This window comes from Callospermophilus lateralis, chromosome X, assembly GCF_048772815.1.
Source record: "Callospermophilus lateralis isolate mCalLat2 chromosome X, mCalLat2.hap1, whole genome shotgun sequence".
NCBI lineage: Eukaryota > Metazoa > Chordata > Mammalia > Rodentia > Sciuridae > Callospermophilus > Callospermophilus lateralis.
The window spans coordinates 7,608,544-7,634,804 of NC_135325.1; the positions used below are offsets into that span (position 1 = coordinate 7,608,544).

The window sequence follows — 26,261 nt, forward strand, 5'->3', positions numbered from 1 at the left end:
TAGGTAACATGATCTGAAATATTGTGCCAGTGTGGCAGTGAAGTTACATTGGTTTATGGGTACATCCTTTCACTTTGCCCTTTGGAGTACATCATTCTCATACATGTGTCTGGTGTGTGGGAGGTACAAATCAGAACAAGGCTAGCCAAGAGCTCAGGGATGGAGAATTTGGCCTCATTACCACAAACATTTTTAATTTATTGAGCACATTCTGGTACCTTCTAGCACTCTCTGTGTTAGCTCAGATTCTAGTTGTTGGAGGTACAACAAGGATTCATGGCCCAACCTCAAAGAGTTCTACATTCATAATAAATCTAGAGGAAATACCATGTCCTAGAAAAATATTACACAAGGTAGCTCTGTAGACAGTGCAGCCTGTAGGAATAGAAAGCTGTTTTAGAAACTTGCCAAGTGTGATCTGCTTCATCATGTCTCTACCTTAATAAAAATCAAAACATTAGAGAAAATGTCCAGGGCATATGAAAGCAAATTTATACGTACCCCAGCCAACAATGCAGAATTTAAGGATGTATTTTCGGATATAAGTATTGAACACTTTGACAAGAGCCAGGTACATATGGAATGCTTCTAGGCCCATCCATGTGAATGAGACCAAGAGAAAATAATGAAGGAATACAGCTATTGAGATGCAGAGGCCTTTTGTGTTATAAAGAGCAATCCATGAGTCCAAGAGAAATATTAGGTTCAGCAGGAGCAGAGCAGTACATAGCTGGATGAGGATTTTGGAAGGGTAATCCCTCCGGATCTTTCTAAAAGGAAAGGGCAAGAAAAGGTTAACATTACATTTTGCCAACCCTTACATAAGCATATTTGACAGGCTATCTATATGAGTTCTAGGCAGTTTATTTTTATTCTTTGGTAAATGTCTAAGATATGTATAAATTTTCTCTCTCTGAGTGGGTGTATGTATGGGGGACTTTAAAACCAGCAACAAAGGAAAAATCTTAACCAAATCATCTATGGTAACCATATGGAAAATTTGTGTATAGATTTCTGTGGGACTTTTTACATGATGACTGTTGACCCATACTTTTAAATAGTTTGTAGTAGATTCTACTGACTACCCACCCCATATCTCCCAAACTACTTCTAGAAGCATTGCTGTTCCTTCTCATGTAATAGACTACTAAATTCAGATCTTCAAAATGTAGCCAGATTCCCATATTATCCTAGATTATTAATTAAAATGAGGTCATGGAAAGAATTTAAACTATAGCTAAATGTAATGGCATAGGAAAATACCACTAATTGATGACATGTACATGTTTATATGTGCAAAATTAGAACTTGTGAAATCATTCTGAGTAATGGCTGGCTTTATGGTAATTTAGTCTCACTAAGAATATTTCCAAAGATCCACCAGAAGATCTGTAGTCACAGCTGGACCCTAAATTTGGCACTGAAAATAAATTTGTACATTTCCTGATCAGTGTCCAAAATCTAAATCCCAGAATCTGCATATTGTTTCAATTAGCTAATATAACAAGAATGCCTAGTTCTTTCTTTTTCAATAGAATTTGTTAGAATTTTCCCCCAAAAGTGACTAGAGGAACCTTTCTGGTGAGCCAAGAGAAGCCATTTTTTGGAATGTCATTCCTGTTTTGACTTACAAAGCCACACCCACCAAGTATCTATCTTTTTTTCCAGTGAGGTTTTTTTACACCCTTTTTCATTATCTCTAAACCAGTTAATATATTTAATCTTTTATGATTGTTCAGTATAATTTAGAAGCTTAATTTACTCATAGTTATTCTGTTTCATGTGTTGCTGTAGCCTATTTCAGACTATAAGGTCTTGGATTTCAGGGTGTGTGTCCATCTTTCATTTCACACTAAACGTCGACTAGGTACCAAGCATCACTCTGGGGTACAGAGACAATTATGCTGCAATCCTTGCCTTTACTGAACTTGAAGACTTGTGGAAGGAAGCAAGCAGAGAAGCCAAAAAGCCTCATAAAGTTTCACACCTAGGTGCTCCACTAGGTGGGTGTACAGGGCAAGGCAGGCTAAGGAAAGTGCTTAATTAATACATTTTGGTGATGGAGGTGAGCATCAAGTCCTACAATCCAAATTTCCAGTTAAGGATACTCACTCAAAGGCTATGTAGGTTACAAGAGTAATTGACAGAAAAATTGATGAAAGCCCACAACCAATATATGTTATAAATGTCAGAGCCATCATTTGACCAGGCGGTAAGGATGTCCGAGATAGGTCCTGGAAAAGAAAACAATGCTTTCAATGATCAAATATTTTTATATAAACAATGAATCATAATTTACATTTTTTGAGTGTGCTAGGTATCCATCTGTAATCCATTTAACCAACCTATGAGGTAGGCACAATTATTATAATCAGGTAAAGATAAGGAAACTGTCATCCAGACAGATTAAGCAACTTGCCCAAGGTCACATAGCTAGGAAGTGGAGGAGTCACATTCAAATTCAGGTGAGCCTGAGTCTAAATCCCATGTACTTGGTCACTGCATTACAATGAATAGGCAAAGCACTGGACTGGGATTCTAAAGACTGGCATTTGGCTCTTGGCTCTTACATTTCTTAATTCTATGATTAGGGAAATGCCATGAGCTTTGATTATAATTTCAATAAAACAACAACAACAGTGCCCCATGCTACCTATCTTTTAGGACTGTGAAAGAGATTAAAGATTATTTATGTCAAAATGTTTTTCAGATTTTTAAAATGCATCAGGCATAGTGCCACACACCTGTAATCCCAGCATCTTGGGAGGCTGAGGAAGGAGGATCACAAGTTCAAAGTCAGCCTCAGCAATTTAGCAAGGCCCTAAGCAACTCAGCGAGACCCTCTCTAAATAAAATATAAAATAGGGCTGGGGATGTGGCTCAGTGTTTGAGTGCCCCTGAGTTCACTACCTGGTACCCCCTTCAAAAAAAAAAAAATTAAAATGCTTTGCAAACTAAACAATTTTTATTGTCCATTGTAATCTAAATTCCTTGTCTGAGTCATTTAAAGGAGAAATTTTAAATGTAAAAATAGAGTGTGAGCCTGGCAATAGAATGTTATCCCAGAGACTCGAGAAGCTAAGGCAGGACAATTGCAATTTGGAGGCCAGCCTAGGCAACTTGGAGAGACCCTGTCTCAAAATAAAATTTAAAAAGGGCTGGGGATGTAGCTCAGGGGTAGAGCACTTGCCTACTGTATGATGTGTGAGGTCCTGGGTTCAATCCCCAGTAATGGGGAAAAAAAAGAATGTGAAAAAACGTTTGTATTCATACTCAGATATTTTCCTTTAGATGCATTTGCTTGTTAGAAAAGTAATCTCATTGGTGTATAACTTTGCCATAATACCATGCTATCTGCTTATCTGTTCAAGTCATACTTTAGATTAGATATCCAGATATGTTGCCCAGCTTCCCCTCAGTCCCAGAATATAAGGCCACTGAGCACGGTCATGTTACCAATAGGACCCCAAAGCTGGTAAGGTGGCTACAGGTACAGATGGTTTCATTCAGCTTCCTTTCTTTGACCGAGCAGCCATCGGATGACCAGCCTCCTCTGCCACCTGTTGGCATCAGAAAGAATATCTGTCCTATCAGCAAGGCCACAGCATCCATGACTCCCCACCTTCCCCAATCATCCACTCAGGATCTTGACAAGGTTTTGACTAGAACCTACCATTTCTGCCCAAGTCCCAAAATACACATTTCACTGTTAAGTCATCCTGCAACAGAAAGATAAATCATAATTAATTAATTTTCTGAACTGAAAAGCAATTGGGAAAAAAAATTATGGTATTTTTTATTACAGAATCTCATGCTTGATTTTGAGAGTTACTGTTTTATGTGGTCCCCACAAGAGGGAGCCCCATATAGGTCATGAATCCTTAAGCATATCAGTCATGCATAGGGATGGCCCTGGGACCTTGATAAAGCACAGTCAGACTGAGTAGACCTGGGGTGGGTCCTGAGAGCTTACATTCTAGCCAACTCCCAGGTGATGCTGATGCTTCCAGTATGCAAACCACACTGTGAATAGAGAGGTCACAGCTGAAGTTCAAAGTGAACTGAGCTGAAAGGCTATCTCTTGGAGGTGAAAATTACCTGAAATTCAGCAATTGACAAGAGATTGCATTTGCATCCATCCTTCTTGGATACTAGGTGGTCATTTACTAGGTGTGTTAAGATCCTACAGAGTAACTATGCAATTCTAGTCTCACACATGAGTCTAATGAGTTCAAGATCCTTTTTGCTGTCTTTTTCAAGTCATGTCTTATGGACATAGTTTGCATAAGGTGTTCCTAGTCAATGAGCAGCTCCGACTGGCCTCTCCTCACCTGGCTTGGATCTGTGTGCTTCAGTGTGACTGTCACATTTCTTGTCAAGTTCTTGACAGTCAGGTTTGCAACACTTGATGATATGACATAGCTGATCAGAGAAAGGTTCTCCAGAGAAGGGTCCTAGAACACCAAAGAATCAGCAAGATGACAAGGGAAAATAAAATTTGATCACAGTTTTAGAGCTAGAAGGGACACAAAAGACATTTAAACCACATTATTTTATAATGGTAGGTCAGAAATTGAGGGTCCAGGAGTAAAGTGACTTTCCCAAGGGACCACAATTAGAAGCAGACCTTATTTCACTACAATGCCATAAATACTGAGATAAACTGCATAGGTCAACACAATAGGACCTCATGAATCTTCAAAGGAACATAATGATAGTCCATTTAAACTGAATGTCCCTGAGCAAGTTACTTAACCTCTCTGTGCCTCCGTTGCGTAGCTTCCTCCCTCATAGCTTTGCTAGAAGGATGAGTCAACATTAGTAAATGCTTAGGGTAGTGCTTGGCAATTGGTAAATACTATGTAAGTGTCTGTTATAGTTAGTTATCATCACCAGCACCATTAGGCTATGAATAAATATAAACTGCAGAGTTGCAGCAATTCATTTGACTTGTAGCAGGTGTAGAAATATGAGGGTTAAAAGGAATAAAATCCCCCACCTCCAAATGAAACGCACACCAAAAGCAGTGAGCAGCAACTTTACCTGAAACAGGGCAGGTGTTTCAAAAAAATTGAACTGAATCCTGGAAGCTAGCTCCACATCATTAGCTGGCAAATTACTCATCAACGATGAAGGCAGAGTAATAATGCCGATACTATTGTCAGGAGCTTGAGTTTCCAGAGAAACCTGAAAATCGAGTAAGAGATAATGAAAATGTCTGGAACTGGTATAACAAGGAGATGGAAAACATGACTAATTAAGATGGAGGGTCCTATAAGGGCTTGATCCTATAAGGGCTTGGTATTCTACATAAAATGGCTCCTGCTTCTCTCTTTGGTTGCTACTAAATGAAAGAGAGGATATGAAATAATGAGATGAGGACTCCAAGCAGGAAAAGAAACATGTTAAGGATACACAGAAATAGTCAAATACTTTTCCCATAAAAAATTAGATTGTACCTGCAGATTTGCAGGGTCTTGGGCCGCAAAGGTAGTTGTGTTGAAATTACTGGCATTTACTCTGATCACAGCCAGAGCCAAAGAAGGGGAGGTTAGACTTATGGTCTTGTTTGAAAAATTCAGCTGTAAGCCAATGTCATCTACAACTTTTAGCAACCTGTAAAGAGAGACGGCAGTTTAAATTTAGCACTCTCATTTTGTCTCCCCCATTCTAAGCAGAATATAGAGTAGCAACTTGAGAAGTCAAACGAACTTAGTCCTTGAGAGAAAAACAATTGGCTATAACTCATCCTGTAGACAGCATCTTTACTATTAGAGGGTCCCTCTTAGCACCTCTTTAGTTTGCTAAGCCATACCTTTGAGCCAGAGGGGCCAGCAAGGCAGGAGGAGAATGAAGGAGTTTGCTGACTTTGTTTATCATTTCGCCTGCAAGGTTAGGCTCCAAGCTGCCAAAGGACAGAGTCTTCTCCATCTGGGTCACTTGGTTCTCAAGATCAGAAACACTGCTGGTGTTGAAAATTTCTGCATCAAAGAGGAAAATTGTTTTATTTTATTTTATTTTTTTAAAAGAGAGAGTGAGGAGAGAGAGAGAACTTTAATATTTTATTTCTTAGTTTTTGGCAGACACAACATCTTTGTTTGTATGTGGTGCTGAGGATCGAACCCGGGCCACACGAATGCCAGACGGGCGCGCTACCACTTGAGCCACATCCCCAGCCCCAGGAAAATTGTTTTATGAACACATGATGGAAAGATCACTAATAAAGATAAACATAGATAAACATACAAAGACCCTGATCTGATCTGGTCAACCCGATCTTAGATGATTGCCTCAGAGAAAAGAAAGCTTAGAAAAGCTTTCTTAAGAAAGCTTAGTCATGAGCCAGGCATTATCACAGCACACACCTGTAATCCCAGTAGTATATATCCATACAGTGGAATATTACTCAGTGATAAAAAGGAAATAATGACCAATGCAGTCTACAATATGGGTGGATCACCAGTTTTCCAACATCATGCTAAGTGAAAGAAGCCAAGCTCAAAAGGCCACATACTATGTGATTCTCGTCATATGACATTCTAGAAAAGTCAAAACTACAGGGAAATAGAACAGATTAGTGGTGGAGGGGCTGGGGGTAAGTGTTGGCTTCAAAGAGACCCAAGGGGACTTTGGGGGTGGTAAAAAAGTTATATATCTTTTTTTTTTTTTTTGAGGGAGGAATTACCAAGGATTGAAGTCAGGGGCACTCAACCACTGAGCCACATCCCCAGCCCTATTTTTTATTTTATTTAGAGATAGGATCTCACTGAGTTGCTTAGTGCCTCACTTTTGCTGAGGCTGGCTTTGAACTCGCAATCCTCCTGCCTCAGCCTTCAGAGCCACTGGGATTACAGGCATGAGCCACCACACCTGGCTAAGTTATATATTTTGATTGTGATCATGGTTACATGACTATGGGTACTTATCCAACTGCACAGAACAATAAAAATTTCACTTAGCTGGGAGTGGTGGTGTACACCTATAATCCCAGCAACTTGGGAGGCTAAGACAGGAGGATGGCACGTTTAAGACCAGTCTCAGCAATTTAGTGAGACCCAAAGCAACTTAGTGAAACCTTATCTTAAAATTTAAAAAAGGGTGTGTGGGGGGGGGGCGGGGGTGCTGGTAGAGTGTCCCTGGGTTCAATCCTCAGTACCAAAGAAAGAAAAAAAAATTCATTTATCCACAGAATTGGATAAATTTTACTGTATGTAAATTATATACTTCAGTAAACCTAACTCAAAATTATAAAAGTGTATCAGAGTATTTAGTGTATATCACACCACTGCAGAGTATTTAGTGTATATCACACCACATGCATTTAATTTATATCATGTACACAGGATTTTATGTGGGTCACTAGAAGTCCTTTTGTGAAAAAATTATGAAATCAACAGCTGGACTCTCAGGAAGCCTAATTTTTATAGTGTATCTAATTGAGAGCTGGACTCTCAGCTAAGCCTGATTTTTATAGTCTATTTAACTGAGAAAATAAACCTATCTTTAACAGCAAAAAAGTCTCTTCATTTTGCCACTAACATTCTATTATTTTGCATATTCCCTTCTAACCTTTATCCCTGTGTATTCACACTATTATAAACATGGTGAGCAAAATATCTGTCACTGGGCCTTTTTAAATTCACTTCCAGACTTGAAAAATGCCCCCAAGAGTTTTTATATAGCTGTTCTAATGACCTACATGGTTGTATGATAGTCACTGGGTTGAGGCGGCATATCCTGTGTAATCATTCCTCTCCCGTGGAATTAAGTTTTGTCTACTTTTTGGCTACCAGGTAATACTCCAATGTGCATCTTCTGCAGGTATCACTTCTGATGCCCCAGGAGTAGAAGCACAGGATCAGGAGGCTACTTTGATGGTTTTTGTGCAACCCCTTAGATTGATTCTAAGGATAGGTGGGAATAGCTTTGGAAAGATGGACTTTGCAGGCCTAGACTAACAAACTTCAGTTGAACTTTATTCTTTACCAGCCACTGAAACTTCCCTTGACTAGGCCCCTAATGATCCTATGATTTTACCTAAAATGTTAATATTTATTTTCAAAATTATTTAAGGGAGGGTATTCAAAGTGGAAGAATTAACAAGTCTTTTGGCAAAAGCTCCAAATTTCCTGGTGATGCTAGAGCCATGACAGAGGGGGCGGAAAACAATACTTGAGCTTCAATCTAATGTCACCCAAAATTTGGCTTTGCCTCCCAGGCTCCAAATTGTAGAGGGAGATCTGTTTCTTACACACTGATTTGAAACTCCAGAGTATCCAGAATTCTCTGCTTCTTTCCATCTTGCCTTTATCTCGGTAACACTAAGCCTACCTGGCACCTGGGAGCCCTTTGCAGTTTCCACAGCATTCTCATGCCTGCCATCATTTTCAACGCAGTGCAGTTAGTGTGGTTATTTCCATCTTTACACAGAACAGGTAGAGCAGGAGTCAAACTGTTTGTCCCAGATCACCTTGTCTGTGAGGACCTAAGCCTAGATCTTCTAAATGTTTCTCCCTTTCCAAAAAAGAAAGGCTCCACGTGGTCTTATCACACATCTTGATTTGCAAGCCGGCAGCTGCCATTCAGGCCCAATCCCAACTACACAGGAGCAGTTTGGCTTCTTATACTTACCTGTTTTGACAAGAGGAGTGCTGATGCTGATGTCATTTGAAGATGCAGATGGGACAGGTGTGGTGGGAGAGGGAAGTGAGGACTTCACAGGTGGTGGGGTATGGGAAGGATTGGTTTGGGGCAGAGGGGAAGAGAGAGTTCCAGATTGGGTGGGCATATTAATGGCAGGGCTGGAAACTATGGGAGCTGAAGGCTGGGGAAGAGAAAAGTGATTCTTCTGTGTCAGAGAGGGAGTGTTCTGGGTCACAGGGGGATGATTAAGGGATTCAGCAAAAGAGAAGGCACTGGCTATCTGGGAAAAGATGGTGGTCTGAGGAGCAACTGGGATGGGTTTGCTGGAAGAAGAAAATGGTGGGCCATGTGGATATTCAGCAAGACAGACAATGGAATCCTGCAGATCACTAAAAGAAAAAAATCAGAGATGCATGTGAGACACAGATGTGCTACAGAGGAGTGAATCTCCTTCCTCTGGCAGCCATCTGATACCACCAAGTTGACATGGTTACATCAAAGATGTACCACTTTCAGTCTCTGCCATTTCACAACCTCTTTGCCCCTGCCACTGGCCCCTGACTGCTTCTACCACCTACTTCTAGGGGGAAGAATTTTTAACATTCTTTTAGACCCCCTAGTTCTGTTTCACCAATTTGCAGCTGCTCTGGGGCTCTCTGCCTTATCATTTATTACTCCATTGAGGGGATCCTATAGCATTCCCATGTATTACTAGGGAAGGGAGCTGTTAAATGCCCTATGACCCAAGTGGTTTCCATATACTATTAACCAACTTCATACTGCTATAGTCTGACATAGTGGTACTGGCACATGTAAATGACCAAGAAAAGTTGGTTGAATGCAAAGATAAATCACACTGGAGCCAAAGGAATGGGGTCCCCAACTTGTAAATCATCTGCCCTGGATGCGTGAGAACTATCCAAAGAACTTTTAAAAAAATCATCTCTATATATGTATATATAATATTATATATATATGCATATAATATATATATATATATATATATAGAGAGAGAGAGAGAGAGAGAGGGAGAGATTGATTGAGAGAGAGAGAGAGAGAGAGAAAGAGAGAAATAGGTAGATTGATTTCTCTGGCTTACGCCTTAGTGTCTGATGCAGTTGGTCTTGGGATGAGGTGTTGGGGTGTGGAGGTCCCAGGCACGTGTATTTTTTATACTCTCAGGTGATTTTCCTGAGTATCAAAGATTGAGAAGAACTCACCTACTATCAGCACATGATCTATTAGTCTGTAGGGGGGAAAAATATGAGGGGACAACAAATGATCACCCAGGGATGTCTCTGATGGACCCAGTTTTAGAGGCTTAGAACACCAAGGAGAATGTGTCTTGGAGTTTCTCTTGAGTGAGAGGAGGGAGGACTATTAAGTGGAGGGGCATAAGCCCAGTCACAACCATAAAGAGAAGTGCCAGCTGACCTGCAGTCTCTGGCAGTGGGGCTGGGCATTTGTACCCCTCTGAATATGCTTACTCATAGAGATATGGCCCTCATAGAGTGTTCTCATCTGACATTCAGAGCTTGATAAACTTTTACATATGTACAGACCTATATGATCTAGATCTAAACATACAGGGTTTCCAGAAAGCCACTTTAATATATCAGCACATTTTCAAAGTGTCCCAGGTGTTTCTAACATACCATCCATCTTAAGAACCAATACATTAGAAAGATCCTGGTGATCATTCAATTCTAGCCCAGTGGTTTTCAAATTTGGCTGCACATTAGAATCATCTCACTTCAGGGAGGGGGTGTAAAAACCCAGAAGTACAAACTATACTCCAGACCAGTCTCTGAGAGTGGGAAGCAGACACTGGTGTTTTTGAAACTTCTCGCATGGTTCCAAAATGCAGCCAGAATTGAGAACCACTGCGCTGCTCTATGGCCTAGATTCTCAATTCTCAAAGTGGGGTCCAGGGACCAGCAGCACTGGCTTTTTATCAAGAGATTTGCTAGAAATGCACAATCCAGGGACCCCACCCCATACCTACTATATTACAATATGCAATTTAACAGATCCTCAGTGAGTGATAGACACAGGAATATTTGAGATGTGCTTATCTAATTCACTTCCTAATTTCATGGAGATCTAATTTGTTTCCTCACTTTACTTAGAACTTTGAAGGTAAAAAAGCAGCTACTCTAGAACTTGAATACACAGCTAGTTAATGATATAGCCCTAGCCAGACACTGGGATCACATTCTGCCTTCTTTTCTATGTCCTGCTTCTTCTTCCTAATACCTCCCTGAATGGGTAGCCATTAGGGTATAGTAGGGCTGCCTCAAAGGAGGGATGATCTTCTGCTTTCATTCTGATGCTTCCAGAAATTCTATCCCCCAAATGGGTCTCAACCTTCCAGCTTAATAGGGGATGAGAAGCTTAATGAGGTATGTTCCTCTTCACATTTTATTGCCAAAAAAAAAAAAAAAAAAAAAATGCTATAAATCCTTAACCAAAGACTTTTAGCTATTCCTTGAGCTCAATGTTTTCATATACCCCAGAAATATAACCCACCCAGAGCAGACAAACTACACTTAGCCTTCTATTCCATATAGGAAGCTTTCACATTTAAAAAAAAATGCACGTCTTTTTTTTTCAAATACAATTTTTATCTGACCATAGAAAAAATTAGAAAATGCTGAAAAGCAGGGGATGGTAAGAAGAAATAAAAAGTAAAAAAAAAAAATAAAATACTCATCATGCCAGCAGACAAGTCAATCATGGGTAACCATTGTGAACATTTTCATTCATTTCTTTCCTATTTTATTCTATGTCTGTTTTTTATACCCCTGTGATCACATTGTAAGTAACTGTCAGAGTCTTCTGCTATTTTGAAGCATCTATCTCCCAGTTTTCCTCCATTGAAGAGATAAATTTAAGGCAGTGAATCTCAACTTAGTTACAGATTAGAATCAATAGAAAGGCTTTCGATACCTAAGCCATGTCCCAGACCAATTATATCAGAATCTCTGAGGGGTGAATAAGAATCAGTATTTCTTTAAAACATTTTAATTTGAACAAATTTTAGCTCACAGAAATACTTCAAAAGCAGTAATAAGAATTCCATGTACCCTCAACAGCTTCTTCTAATATCTAATATCTAGAATTAGACCAATATTTGTTTATTTTGTTTTATTTGTTTTGAGACAGGGTTTCCCTATGTTGCCTAGACTGGCCTTAATCTTGTGATCCTCCTACTTCAGCCTCCTGAATCCTATCAAAATTTAGTATATATAATAAAGGAGTCACCGCAAATCCCTGGAAAAAGATGGAATTTCTAATAAATGGTGCTTTTTAATAAATTCTGCTAAACATTTGAAAGAAGATAAAATTAGATCCATATCTCACACCATACACAAGAATAGATTCAATGAATCTAATGTGAAAAATGAAACCACACAAGTATATAAAAATAAAAGGGTAAATGCCTCTACCACCTTGATATAGCAAAAGGCTTCCTAATCATGCCTCCAAATCTACTGGCAATATAAGAAAAGACTGATAAATGTAGTCACATAATGTTTTTTTTTTTTTTTTTTTTTTTTTAAGTTTCCAGGAAAAAAACATGATAAAAAAATTCAAAAAAAGACAATGGACAAGTCTGGGAATTCTCAGTGTTTGGCTAGCATGTGCAAGGCCCTGAGCTCAATCCCTAGCACATACCACAGATAAAGAGTTAACACTCATAATATATAAAGTCCTCTTAAAAACTGATCAAGTATCTATTAGAAAAAGTAAAAGAAGACATAAAAACATAATTCACAGAAAGATACAAAATGATCCCCAAATATATGAAAAAAAATGTCCAGACTCAGTCTTAATAAGAGAAATGTCAATTGAGGCAACACTGAAAAGCCATTTCTCATCTATCAACCTGGCCATTTAATTTTTTTTTTTTTTTTTTTAGTTGTCGATGGACCTTTATTTTATTTTAGTTATATGTGGTGCTAAGAATTGAATCTAGGGCCTCACACATGCTAGGCAAGCACTCTACTACTGAGCCACAACCCAGCCAGCTGGCAATTTTTTTGAATGACATAACATTTAGTTGGTAAGACTGTGCAGTGTCAGAATATTCATAAGGCTCCTCAGGTAATTCTGATGCTCAGCCAAGATTACATATCATTGGTTTAAGGCAATGGTCTCAGTTGAAACTTCATAACAGAAAATGACATTTTCCCTAAAATTCAAAGCCTTTCTTCACTCCCCTATTTCCAGCAATCCTTAGCTAGCATGGAAATTAAATTACATGCCTATATTTAAAAAAAAAAAAAAAAAAAAAGAAAGCAAACAAAGTTTGCTACGTACCACTGCAGTTTTTCTAACTCTTCTGGTGAAGAGGGGCAAGGTGTCCTGACAGAACAGCAGCACTCTTCTGAAGGAGACACAAAGAAAAGGAAAAAAAAAATCATGGTCAAGAATAAAGTAATGTAGAAGTTCAAACTCATCAAATATATGGTTCTTATACTGCTTGCATTTTAAATACAGATTGTCTATAACTGGTGGTAAAATTAATCAAATGCCTTTGTATTGGCAATTACACAATTACATAGTAGGTGCTCAAAAATGGTAACTGAGTGAATGCTTTTTTTTTTTCTTGTTTGGTTATATTCATGAAACATCAATCACTGTTCAACACCTAAAAGAAATGAGAAGTAAACATATCCTGGAGAATGTTATGTTAATTGAAATAAGCCAGGCACAGAAAAACGATACCACATGATCTCACTCTGATGTGGAATCTAAAAGTCTAACTCATAGAAACAGAGAATGAAATGGTGGTTACCAGACTGGGGAGATGTAGGTTAAAGGACACAAAATTTCAGTTAAAGTAATAAATTCGAGATATCTATCATACGACATGGTGACTACCCTAAGTATGTATACTTGAAAATTGCTAAGATTTTAAATGTTCTCACCACACCAAAAAATGATAACGTATGTGAGGTAATGCATATGTTAAGTAGTTTGATTTAGCCATTCCATAATGTATATCAAAACATCATATTGGACACCAAAAATATATACAATTTTTTGCTTGTTAATTCAAAAAAGAAGTAAACATATCCCAGTAGCAATCCAAACAATTCTCCCTCTCAACAGGGTTTGTTTTTATAAGGTTTTCTGATGGCATATTGAAATTTTATAAGAAAGCAAGAAAAATAACCTTGAGCTTTCTAAAAATTGCTCAAGGACAAAAGAGTCAAACAGAAAGCTGAAATATATGCAAATTTATTAATTATATTTTTAATTATAAAAGGACACATCAAGAGTAATGAGTAAATGAACACAGCAATAGAGGCAACTTACCCATTGGTCGAATATTTACTCTTTTCAAAGCAACCATTATAGCACACACATTCATCGTCTTATTCAGTTTTATTGTGAATGTACAATTTAATGTGCTGTAAAGAGAAATATATAACCAGAATGTTACTAAATTGGAAACCTACCTATGCACTGGCAGTATTAACTTGCAGTATCACCCAATAACCTTCTAAATATCCATCTACAATGCTCTGAACTTTAATAAGACATTTATAGAGATTCACATTCATAGATGTTGCAAACAGATGCTGTGTGGTTTGTTTTGCCTGTCTGTACAATGAACAGACTGGGGTGAGACTTGGTTGCAAAGGTAAGCACCTTGACACCTTTAGTCTCCCACTGCCACAGCTGGCTCCTTTCTTGGTGTCTACAGACATTTGAGTTTCCATCATGGGAACCCTTTCACAAATCAGTCTAGATGAATGTCAAGGTCTGTTAAATCCCAAATCTCTCTGGCAATCTAGATTATCAGATAACTAAGAATTTAAGACATTCTCCCTGTTTCTTTCTACTTTAGCCTTGGTGTAGGTGGAAAAAAATTAATGCTGCAAAAAAATGAAGAGGCAAGGGAACTGAATTAAAACATATAGGGGACAGAGAGTCAGCTTATAATTTCATGGAAGACTTGTCATGATTTGTACCAATGAACCGTTTGATGAATGTAAATTATCATTTTCTAGGACTCTCATGGAACACTCATGGTTCTCATGGTGAGATTACTGCTGTATAAGCCACTGGCTAATGCAGGCTTACGCAGGACAACCAATGGATGCAATTTAAAAGGGTTACTTATCTGTTCAACCCCAATAATTGTTGGACAATTTCTGATTTTCTCTTGTATACATTTTAATTTCTACTTTTCTCTTTTCTTCCTCCAATCTTTTCCTTCCCCCTTTCTTCTCATTCTGAGTTCCATATTGTGTTTCCTCTTTTCTATCTGAATTTCACCATGCCTGGATCACTCTGAGCCATTTTTTGGTCATATTGGTAGCCCTCAGAGATAAGAACATCGATGAGCCTCAGCCTCATAGAATCAGAGGCAAATGGTCTGATATCAGACACCTCTCCCTCAGTGCTTAATAAGGAAATTAAAAGATAGAGTGACGAAATGATCAGTGTTAGGAAAAATAAAACTATATAAATCCAAAATGTCACTAATAACTATGTATTTATGTTAGAGGAAAGCCTATGAATTTACAACTTAATGAAGACTCCTTAATACTTTATTTCTCCCAAATGGAGAAATAATAAATATTTATTAAAGAATTTAAGATGACTGACCTTTGGGCCTCTGCTGTAGCACACATTATAAAATAAGTCTGAAATAAACAAAATTATATGTTATTTTGACAGCTGGAAAAGACGACCCACGGTGAATCACAGAATTTTAGAACTACGAGTATCCCTAGAGATCACCCCTTTTACACTCCTGCTAGATAAAAATTATTCAGGTCATACAAGTTCTACTTGGATTCCTCCAGCACCAGAAAGCTCAGTAGTACATGAGGGAGCACATTCTCCTGGAGTTTTCATTTTAAGAAATGTTTGGTCTTACAGGAAGGAAAATCTATCTCCTTCATATCCACCCACTGCTCCTAGTTCCGACTTTTGGATGCTAGTCCATTCGCTCTTTTACATGACATATTTGGGAGAATTTGAATACATATCTCCCAGGGAATACAAAACTCCATGGTTCCCCCCAAATAATAACAATGATTACAAACAAGGTTCAGGGTATACTGTGATTACCTCACTTAAGGTTTGTAGGGTTTTGTTGAGCTCTGATCGTCTGTTAATAAAATCAGAGAAGTTGACATTAAGGCGACCATTAGTGATGTGAAATTCAAAACAAGTTAGATTTTTAGCATTTAAATCAAGCATGTGGTATTTATTGCTCACAGTGTTCACTTTGAAGAAACACGGGGCATAATGAGAGATTGCTATGTGGGAAAAATTAATTATTTATATGTCAGGGGAAACTAACCAGACGGGAGCTGTACTGGTTCTAGCTAAGAGCAAGATATAAATTATGGTGGAACAATCTTGTTATTCGTTAAGCTAGTGCAACCCCCCCCCCCCAGCTTCTTCTGGCAGAGGGCCAGAGAAAGAGCTGGCCCCAGGCAAGCATTTCTGAGAGGGGCAAGCCACTTACCCTGTACCTCTGATTAATTCCTCATTCCTCTCCAACTCAAACAGGCTGCCCTCTCTAGCACTCTCCAGCCCTGCCTTCCCCTCCTCACAACTCCCCTTCAGGAGTTTCTCTCAATCCTCTCTACCATTCCCATTCCAACAATATTTTCATTTCTTTAACATGGCAGAGTTTCACTGAAGTTAGGATGAAAGAAATCTAATTAAAGAATTCGCCCTAAGGCAAGGATTTTCAGTGGGGGTGGGAGGACATTTGGCAATGTCTGGAGACATTTTGGGTTGTTGCACTGGGAGGGTGCTGCTCCATGGATACTGTTAAATGTCCTACAATGCATAAGACAGGCCCCCAAAACAAAGAATCCTCAAGCTTAATAGTGCCAATGCCAATGCCAATACTGCTGAGGGGGAGAAACCTGCTCCAAGGAATGGGCAATAGTTCTAGATAGCTCCAGGCAAGGTCTGAAAGGAAGAAGAGAAGGACCGCTGAAATAGTCAGCTAGCTCCTCAAGCTAGCAGGAGCCACTCCTCTGATTGTGCTCAGAGATCACCTCCTTCCTGGGAGTTTCCCTGGGCCCTCCAGCACACTGCTCCTCCTGCTCTACTGTCTGATCCTTGGGATGTCTTTTGGTACTCTGTATATGTCCCCTTCATGAAGTTGTGTCTCTCTGTGACAGAGTAAGACTATTTATGTCCTAGGCCATCTTGTTGGCTGACATTTTCAAACTCTGCTCTAACTGGGGGCAGCTATTTATAATGCATTTCTCATTGTTCTTATCCTTGCAAGCCGAGGTCTACTTAACAAAAATCTCTCTCTGACTTTTGAATCACTGAGGCTTCATGAAAAAGATGAACAAATGGTATGCATGGAGTCCTATCTGGAACCCTTTGGATCACGCTGGATACCAAATCACATTAAAATGCAAATAACAACTCAAATGAAATTGTTGTGTAATTTCACAGCATCAGAGAGAACAACCTCATGGGGATAATAGTTGATGATAGCTGAGTTTGGTTAGTTTGGTTAGTAAGCAAGAACAAATTAGCTCTATATCCTTTGGGTCTGTCTCTTCCCATTCTTGGTTTCCAAAGCAAAAACAGCTCATCAAGTATCTTTCCACAGTTGATGTTTGAAATTTTCAATCAAACAGTAGAGTACTCACTTCAATTCACTTAGAGACAGCACTCCAGAGTAGGTGCCATTAGTTATATCTTGATTCTGTTGGAAGCAAAAAATTAAGAATAAAATTAATATCATTTATTTTGTTTTTGTTTGTTATACACTCTAACAAGAAGTTGCTTTGCACTTTTGTTGGACACTCAAAGATTTACACCCCAAAGACTGAATCCTAATCCATGGAATATTGTCCATCAGATGATCAAATTGCTGTTACATAGATTCAACTAATTTGTGTGTGTGTGTGTGTGTGTGTGTGTATGCGTGTGTTGGTGGGGATTAGAACACAGGGCCTTGTGCATGCAAGGCAAGAACTCTATCAACTGAGCTATATCCCTAGCTCCCAAATTGCTGTTACATAGAAAGGGTGGAGGGAGTGATACTCAAAAGTTAATCAATATTAACTGGCTAAGCCAGTTTTTGGTTTATGTTTTCTTAAAAGAAATCCTGAGTCAGCAGCTCTTATGTGCTATTTTCTGTCTTTTTTCTATTCAAGGGTTCCCTCAAAAGAACACTAGTAAAGCTCTCTTCATGACAGCCCCAGATTTAAGTAACAAGACCCCAATGTATAAAGGGAAACTCGATAGCAGCCACTACTGCATTTTTAGCACCTAGTTCACGGCCTAGCATATAGTTAGTGCCCAGGGAATATTCACCAAATGAATAACATGTTTGTCTGGGATTCTCTGAACCAATATAGGTTATGGGAAGGTTGATACCATTGTAACTGAATCCCCCATATGGGGAACACAATTAGATATGGAAGATTATTCCTAGACTCAATATAGATATTTCTTGTTGCTAGGAGGTTTTAAGATAATTTTAAATTTTAAACTGGTAATGGAATTGCATCATATTAACATTCTTATTTATCAGCAAACCTAGTGAAAACTAAACTATAATTATTAACAAGATACTATGATAATGGATTCAAGTCCTTACCATAAAGCTAGGGATTCAATAATACATATTTTACTTAAACTTGGCATAAAAGTAAATATGCAAATAGGATAAATAATGTGGACCTTCAACCTATCTTTAAATACATGCAAATTCACATTTTAAGAGTACAATAAGAAAAAAAACTTTAAAACCTACCTGGGTAATGTTGTGTTCTTCATCATATTGAAACATTATCTCACCTCTAAAAAACACTAAAAATAAATTTTCAAAAAGAAATTTGAGACTTGTATCCTTACAATTTGAGGATTAATACACACATGAAAAGATTAGCAAATTACTTTATAAACAGTTTTGTTTTTACTCCCATTTACTCTCTTGCCTATCAATAAGCTACTCAATGATAGTCAACATAATTTTTAGAAAATATGAACTATAAATTTTATGTGGGAATTCAGAAAGAGAGGAACTTGTCTCCTTATGAAGAAATTTATATCCTAATTGGCTTTTTTTTTTTTTTAAACTTTGTTTCCTTTAAAGGTAAGTGGGAGAACAAGGTGTGGTGGCTATAATCTCAGTGACTCTGGAGACAGAGACAGGAGGATCACAAATTTGAGGCCACTCTAGACAACTTAGTGAGACTCTGTCCCAAAATAAAATAAAAAGGGGTACACGTCAGTAGTATAGCACTTGCCTAGCACGTGTGAGGCTCTGAGTTTAATCCCTAATACTGAAAAAAATAAATAAACAACAAAAACAAAAAGAAAAAAAACCCCACAAAATCTAGGGGAACTGTGACTTTGATGTTAACTTAAAACAAAAATGTCTTTTAAAGTTATAGTTACAGGGCCTGGGGATGTGGCTCAAGCGGTAGCGCGCTCGCCTGGCATGCTTGTGGCCCGGGTTCGATCCTCAGCACCACATACAAACAAAGATGTTGTGCCTGCTGAAAAACTAAAAAATAAATATTAAAAAAATTCTGTCTCCTCTCTCTCTCTCAAAAAAAAAATATATTAAAGTTATAGTTACAGTCAGATAGATAAAGGAGGGAGGGGGAAAGGAGCAGCTAAGCAGCCTTATGGAAATCTACTTATTGTTCATCAGTTTTTCAATTTAGTTTTTGTTTTTAAAATACAACTACCAAATGCAATATCTTTCCCAGAAACACAACTGAGATTTTGCTTTGAAACCTGAATAGTATGCAGGAAAATTCTTCCTTCAGTTGAACAACTCATTTTTGCTTTCTCTTTAGATTTGCCAGAAAACCTTGTTCTTAAAATGCTGACTTTGGGAAATATTAAATTCAATTTCAGTCAACCTATTTCCTGAAGGGTACACCTAGGGGGCTCTATCTGGAAATAAATAAAATGGAGACTCTTAAACAGAAAAGTATGCACTTCATCACAAGAACCCAAACCTGGCCTTTTGAGCAATGGGGCAAGGATGTCATATACACCAAAGTAGAGTTTGGCCAATGTTTTTGGTGACCGATCTTAGTAAATACTTGAGGTTTTATGTTCTCTGTTGTAATTCTGCCACTGAGCATGAAAGCAACCACAAAAAATATGTAAATAGATGGGCATGGATGTAGGCCAATAAAACTTGATCTACAAAAACAGGTGGCTGGCCATATTTGGACTCTAGGCAGTAGTTTGCCAACCCCTGAGTCAGAGTTGAACGCCTCCTCAACTCATCCTCTTTTATTGCACCCAAGGTACTACAACTGATTCCCATGGCCATGTACCCTATGGTCTACTTCCACTTAAAAATGGCTGACAAAGCCACATAAGCAGTGATTAACATGACCTATTTCTACTGAGAACTTCAATTTTTGAATATTGATGCTGAAATTTCAATTAATGCAGTACGTAATTATTAAAAGTAAATATACTTGATATCTGCATAGAATTACTTATCCATTTAAAAAAATTTTTAAAACCCTTAGCTTTTAAAAGCATATTTAGATTCTGTATGTCTGTGAACACTGAAATCCACAATTTCTCTCCCTCACATTCTTGAGTGCATGGTGAATTTCATAAATGTGCTGGAAGCACAGTAGTTCTGGTTTGCACAGGGCAACCAAGAAGCCATCACCTTTGACCCTTAGTCTGACTCTTCCTGGTCATCTCTCAGCTTCTTAACCAGCCTCCACTTCCTTTAATGGACCTACATTGGAAACCTGCAAAAAGCAAAGGTTTCTAGTTTCTGGCAGGATATCATGGTATTTCTGGTGCCAGAAGAGTTGGTTCTCTGATGAGGTTGTTTTCACCAGACACTAAAACAAATGGTCAATTCAGTCACTTAATTGGGGAAAACATTACACCAACCAGCTTTCTGGCATCTGTTATTCAAGATGACCAGGTTTTTCTTTTTTGACTACAAGTTCAATTTTCAAACAGTTATCAAATATGTAGACACAACACGGAACTAGACATTAGTCACCAGCCTAAAACATGGATGAGGCACAAAAATAATGACTTTATGGGGAATTCAGTAAAGAGTAAAAAAGGAGGGAGAAAAGGAGGAAGAAAAGAGAAGCAATATGTGTGTATGTATACATACATATAATTATTTATTATATAATGTATCCTATAATTCATTCCTCTCATCAAAATCACCTAATATTTCCTTTTTATATTCCACCCAGAGCATAATATCAGCAGATAGCTCAGATGAGCAAATCTCACATTCACACAATAGAAAGTGTTTCTAGAATATTCTTTTAACAGGACTTTTTCACGTTCTCTAATGTATCCAACCTTAAGTTATTTTACTTGAAATTGTTACCTATGTTTTTCAAACAAATTCTATTAAAAGGAAAAGAATAAAAGGGGGGAAAACCTATGATTGTTTATTACTGGAGACATACCAAGATTTTAATATCATAAAATACCTTGATACCATTTTCTTCTCTCTTCCCATGATCTCCTAACCCTTTCTGACATGCCACATCATATTTTTCTGTTTTCTGTTTTTCACATTTCCTTTCATAAGGTGGGGAACCCAGAGAACCAAATCAATGTGAGAAAAGTGGTTATTTCATTCCTCTGGCCCATGGCAGAAAGAAAAATATTCCTATTTTAAAAATAGCTTGTTCTCAAGAGATTTCCATCTTAACCTTAAAAAATAGTGGACAGTCTTGGTTAGAGATGGCAAAACACAATATGGACACAACTGGAATTAGCATTTAGTTGAATTAGTTGTACATGAGGTTTCAACATTCTAGCAGTCGGGTTTGTTTTATTCTTAGCAAAGGACTACATCCTGTTTATTATTTAAGGTCCACAGGAAAGCTTGAGGGATTTATATACAAAAAAGTGACTTTCAATAATTAGTAATAATCTCATTATTATTCATGAATTAACACTAAGAATATTAGTTATGAATTTAAAGCTACAGTGAAAAATATTTGTTGTAGCACTTTGTCTCATATTAAGGAAGTTAATTCATCCTTTCACTAAACAATGGGAAGATAATTTCAGCCAGATCTAAAATTCACTTTTGTTTTATTAGGGACTTTTGGTAGCCAGGTGGTATAAAAACAGACAGGTCAGAGAGGCACACACATACACAACAGGAAAAACCAAATCAAATCATTTTTCTCTATGGAACAAATTTATCTGGTAATGTATAATGTACACAAGAACTAACCTGAATCATTGCAAATAGATGACAAATTGCAGATATTTCTCTGGGATTTGACTCCTGCAAAAAAAACAACAACAACCTAGCTGGTTAAGCACATCAACAATTATATATTACATTGTCAAGAATATTCACAAACGTAGGCAAATGTGGACCAAAAATATTAAGAAACTGGATAAAACTGGCTGGATGAATTTCACAGAGACTAAAGGAATGAGAGTCTTCATTTAGTTGGTCAGCTATGGAACTTGACTCTTTACTATTCTATAGTATGTCAGTGTCTGACCGTCAACTCCTTCCTAAAATTTCTTTGTTTCATTCACAATTAACCTTTTGCTTGTCCAATATAAAACAGAGCACCAGGTAACAAATCAAGTATAGAGACCATAAATGGAATAGGCCTCAAAGATATTGGAGAGTCCCAAAATACTCTAATGTTAGTCCTAGCTCTCTATGCAAATGCATGTATGAAATAACATTAATGTCATGATATTGTTTCATGAGCAAAAACTACAAAATTCAAAATGTATTTGCTGTGCACCTACCATATTCTACAGGTTTTGGGAGGTTCAGATATAGACCCTGCCCTCAAGGAGCTTACAATCTAGAGGTCGATACTGGCCAGTATATAAAAAGTTTTAGTGCTAATCGGACTTCAGATCACACGAGCATACCAAGGAGGCAGAATGGGAGAAGAATGGGAGAAGAAATGAACCATGTTAGAACAAAAACTCCAAACAGATGTATCTGAGAAACACTTTCTCCTTTAGTGAAAGGAGAAGTACATCTCTTTGTTTGAAAAGAGCTCAAGGTTTACTTCTCTAAGAGTCTTTCCTTCACTAATTGCATCCTTTTGGTGAAGCATAAGAAATCCATAGTAAATGGGAGGAGCAAATGCTGACAATGTACTAAGCAAATTGCCAAGGGGAAAAGAGGGTTATATTAAGGAATCTTTCAGTTTCTTTGTTAGGTTCTGTATGGTCAGAATTATGTATGCAATGCCAATTGCTAGTTAATTTTCATTATATATTTGTCCTATGAAAAAACTATAAAACTTATTATTTGGAATAGAAATAGAAAACTATTAAAACTATAATTTGACTTAGTGCAAGTGATATGGTTTCGGTCAGAATGATTTATTGGTGTATGGGCATCATGCTTCAGCTAAGAGTTTTGATTCTGTGAACAAACTGAATTTAGGTGCCCAAAGTTAGATATAAAGATTTCTATATTCTTCCATAGCAATGTTACCCACACCAGAAGAGGAAGATTTCACTTTAAATACAGTTACTTATAGCTCACTATAACACGCATACAATGCAAATGTTATAGAATATATAGATGGTGGGTAGTAATGCTTTCTTTAAAGCATTGATCCATTCTTGCTATACTTTTCATTCCACCATCTCTACCTGCATCTCCATTTCCAGTGATGTGGGTCTTTTTGTTGCTCTTTCATACCAAGAATTTTCTTTCCTATTTCTAGGCCCATTATCTGCAATTTAGCTACTTACTGGTCACTCCTTAAATCCTGAGTGAGAAAACTGTCTGAAAAGGGTCAGATACTATATATTTTAGGCTTTGTGGGTTATATGTTTTCTGTTGCAACTACTCAGCTCTACCATTCTATGTAGCAGAAAGGTAGCCATAGAAAATATGTAAACAAATGGACATGGCAGTGTTCCAATAACATATTTTACAAAAACAGGCAGTGAACCAGATTTGGCCTATTGGCAATAGTTTGCCAACCCCTGTCTGAAGTCAATCAGAGGGCTTTGTTAAACTGAGCACAGTGGTGCATGCCTGTAATCCCAGCTACTCTGATGGCTAGAATCAGGAAGAAGGCGAGTTTGAGGCCTTTTTAGCCTAGAGAACTTAGCAAGTCCCTGTATAAAAAAAAAAAGAAAGAAAGAAAGAGAGAGAGTTGAAAAGTCTTTGTTAAGTATATCTTGTATGCCTAGTCTTGTATTAGGTACTTAAAAGTATATCCTTGCTTTGCTTTAGAAAGAATTTGAGGTTCACTCCTCTCTTTCATTAATTGCATCCTGTTCATAAACTCATTACCACTAGCCCTTCTACCTTCTATGTCTCTTAACCATGAGAAATGCTTGTGGGGTTGTGGGTGTAGTTCAGTGGTAGAGTACATGCTTAGCATGCAAGAAGCCCTGGGTTTGATCTCCAACACCAAGGGGAAAAAAAGAGAGTGAGAAAGAGAAATCCTGGTGGAATCATTGCCTTTATCTGCATGCATGTTCACATTTGTGACCTGCTTCTTTGACCTGTCTCCCTCTTAGACTAGAAGATTCTTGAAAGAGGGCACTGTGCCTGATCATTATTATACAGCCCTTAATGTCTAGTACAACTTCAGATACTCAGTACATACACATCTATTCATTAAGAACAGATTTTACTTTTAAAAAAAGATAAAGAGATCATAAACACCAGCCATTTGTTTAATTTTACCTTAGTTATAAAGAAGAAAGTCTTGATATTTATAATAAGTCATACCTGATGCATTGAAGGTTTTTACTATAGTGATTTTAGTTTTTTCTGCAAAGAAGCAATTTAAATATTAGAGCACAATTGTTGCTTGTTTTTAAAAAACACTTTGCCATGAATATCATTTTTTAGTGAAGTGCAAAGAAAAATCACACTGTTGACATCTTTTTAAGACATGATTGGTCATCTCACCAGTGGAATAGATGGGACCTGCACAGAAATTGTAGCATTGGCATGGGGTGGGCCTGAGAGTTGGATTCTCATGTTTACCCAGTTAGATCACACCCATTACACACCCCACTGCTTGTGTAATTCTATTCCAGTTTCCAGGCACTGCTGCTAGACCAACAAATGTGAATTTCAGATACGTGGAATTAAGTCACTCTCAGGACCTCTTGGTGATAGGTTGTAAAGGGTAGGTGATTCAGAGTCAAAATTAATGTGAGTCAATACACATAGGATCTAAAATACTGCTACTGCAGTCTACAGTCAAGCATCCTGCTGTTTGCTTTAACAGTTATCCCTATTGTACTGATAGATAAAACTATTTTGAGAGAGGTCAAAACCATCCAACTATAGTCACACAACAAGCCCACAGCAGAACCAGAACTGTTTAAAGTTAGGAACTCACAGGCAAATATAACATGTTCTAAAGAAGCAAACCTTAAAAATATCATTACATTACAGTTGGGAGACAAAGCCCATGGTTCATTTGCCAGATAATGGAGAACCAGGTTCAGCAATTCATGCCATCAGGATGGCCAACTCTAAGAGGCTGTGTTCAGGGCACAGATTTGCAAAGTTCTGTCTCCTAGTCCAGATGGGGAAATTCTGAATAAAAGAATAAGCTTGAAGCTTGGAGATAACACTTATGAATGATGATGTTATATTGACAACTTCAAAAACCTCATTTGTGTGTGTGTGTGTGTGTGTGTGTGTGTGTGTGCGCTATTGATGAGAGTTCATTTCACTGTGTGACTCATGGGCAATGGTTGGTAGTAATTACAGAGACTGCATTATCATTAATAATCCTTTAAATATATTGTTTTGTTTGCCCTGATATTCAACCTCACTAATAATCAAGAATGAAAAATAATCTGGGTGCAATGGTGTATTGTAATCCCAGCATCTTGGGAGGCTGAGGCAGGAGGATCACGAGATCAAAGCCAACCTCAGCAATTTAGGGAGGCCCTAGGCAACTCAGTGAGACCCTGTGTCTAGACAAAATACAAAACAGGGCTGGGGATATGGTTCAGTGAGTAAGTGCCCTCTAGGTTCAATCCCCTGCTACCAAAAAAGAAAGAAAAGAAAAGAAAACCTAAGTAATTGAGAGAAAAATTAATAATATACTATAATCCTAACAAAGGTACAGTGACACAGATAACCTCATCCACTGCTGCAAGGAATGTTGCTGGGCACAACCCTTCTGGAAGGTAATTGGACAGTGGGTGTCAAGGGCCTTAAAATATTCATACGTTATGTCCAATCCTTGGAATGTATCCTACAGAAATCAAGGATGAATGAAAAGTATTGGCACCAGGATGTTCATTGGAATAACCTCTATTAAAAAAATAGAAACAACTTTAGTGTTCAACATATGGTATACAATGGAATGTTATTAAGTCATTAAAAGCAAGAGATATTGGCAAATACTTATAATTTAATATTAGGTCAGAAGAGCAAGATATAAAAATCTACATAAACTATGACTACTTTGCAAGGGACATATACATATAAGATATATGGATATAAATACATGCATATATTATACTAAATGAAAATATACCAAATTTTAACAGTAAGTCTTAGAAAAGTAACATTAAAGATGATTTCTATCCTCCTTCTTTGTGTTTCTCTATATTTTCCATTTTTATGAGCTACCATGTATCACTATGATAATAAATGTTAT

At 37.7% G+C, this 26,261-nt stretch overlaps 1 protein-coding gene across 13 annotated transcripts in view; it reads right to left on the reverse strand.

Annotated features, from left to right (window-relative positions):
* Adgrg2 (adhesion G protein-coupled receptor G2) overlaps positions 1-26,261 on the reverse strand; it is a 64,577-nt gene that overhangs the window by 11,892 nt on the left and 26,424 nt on the right. For 8 of the 13 annotated variants that reach the window (XM_077106653.1, XM_077106651.1, XM_077106650.1 and 5 more), the window contains 17 exons: positions 24,362-24,403; positions 21,860-21,913; positions 18,407-18,462; positions 17,295-17,350; positions 15,736-15,775; positions 15,268-15,305; positions 13,969-14,063; positions 12,967-13,033; positions 8,632-9,032; positions 5,816-5,981; positions 5,460-5,616; positions 5,044-5,187; positions 4,332-4,454; positions 3,674-3,719; positions 3,457-3,560; positions 2,113-2,234; positions 502-770 (listed from right to left, as the gene is read on the reverse strand). In XM_077106653.1, the coding sequence (XP_076962768.1) occupies positions 502-770; positions 2,113-2,234; positions 3,457-3,560; positions 3,674-3,719; positions 4,332-4,454; positions 5,044-5,187; positions 5,460-5,616; positions 5,816-5,981; positions 8,632-9,032; positions 12,967-13,033; positions 13,969-14,063; positions 15,268-15,305; positions 15,736-15,775; positions 17,295-17,350; positions 18,407-18,462; positions 21,860-21,913; positions 24,362-24,403 (1,980 nt within the window). The remainder of the gene's footprint in view (positions 1-501; positions 771-2,112; positions 2,235-3,456; positions 3,561-3,673; positions 3,720-4,331; positions 4,455-5,043; positions 5,188-5,459; positions 5,617-5,815; positions 5,982-8,631; positions 9,033-12,966; positions 13,034-13,968; positions 14,064-15,267; positions 15,306-15,735; positions 15,776-17,294; positions 17,351-18,406; positions 18,463-21,859; positions 21,914-24,361; positions 24,404-26,261) is intronic. The other 5 variants (XM_077106655.1, XM_077106654.1, XM_077106652.1 and 2 more) reach the window with 1 other exon arrangement.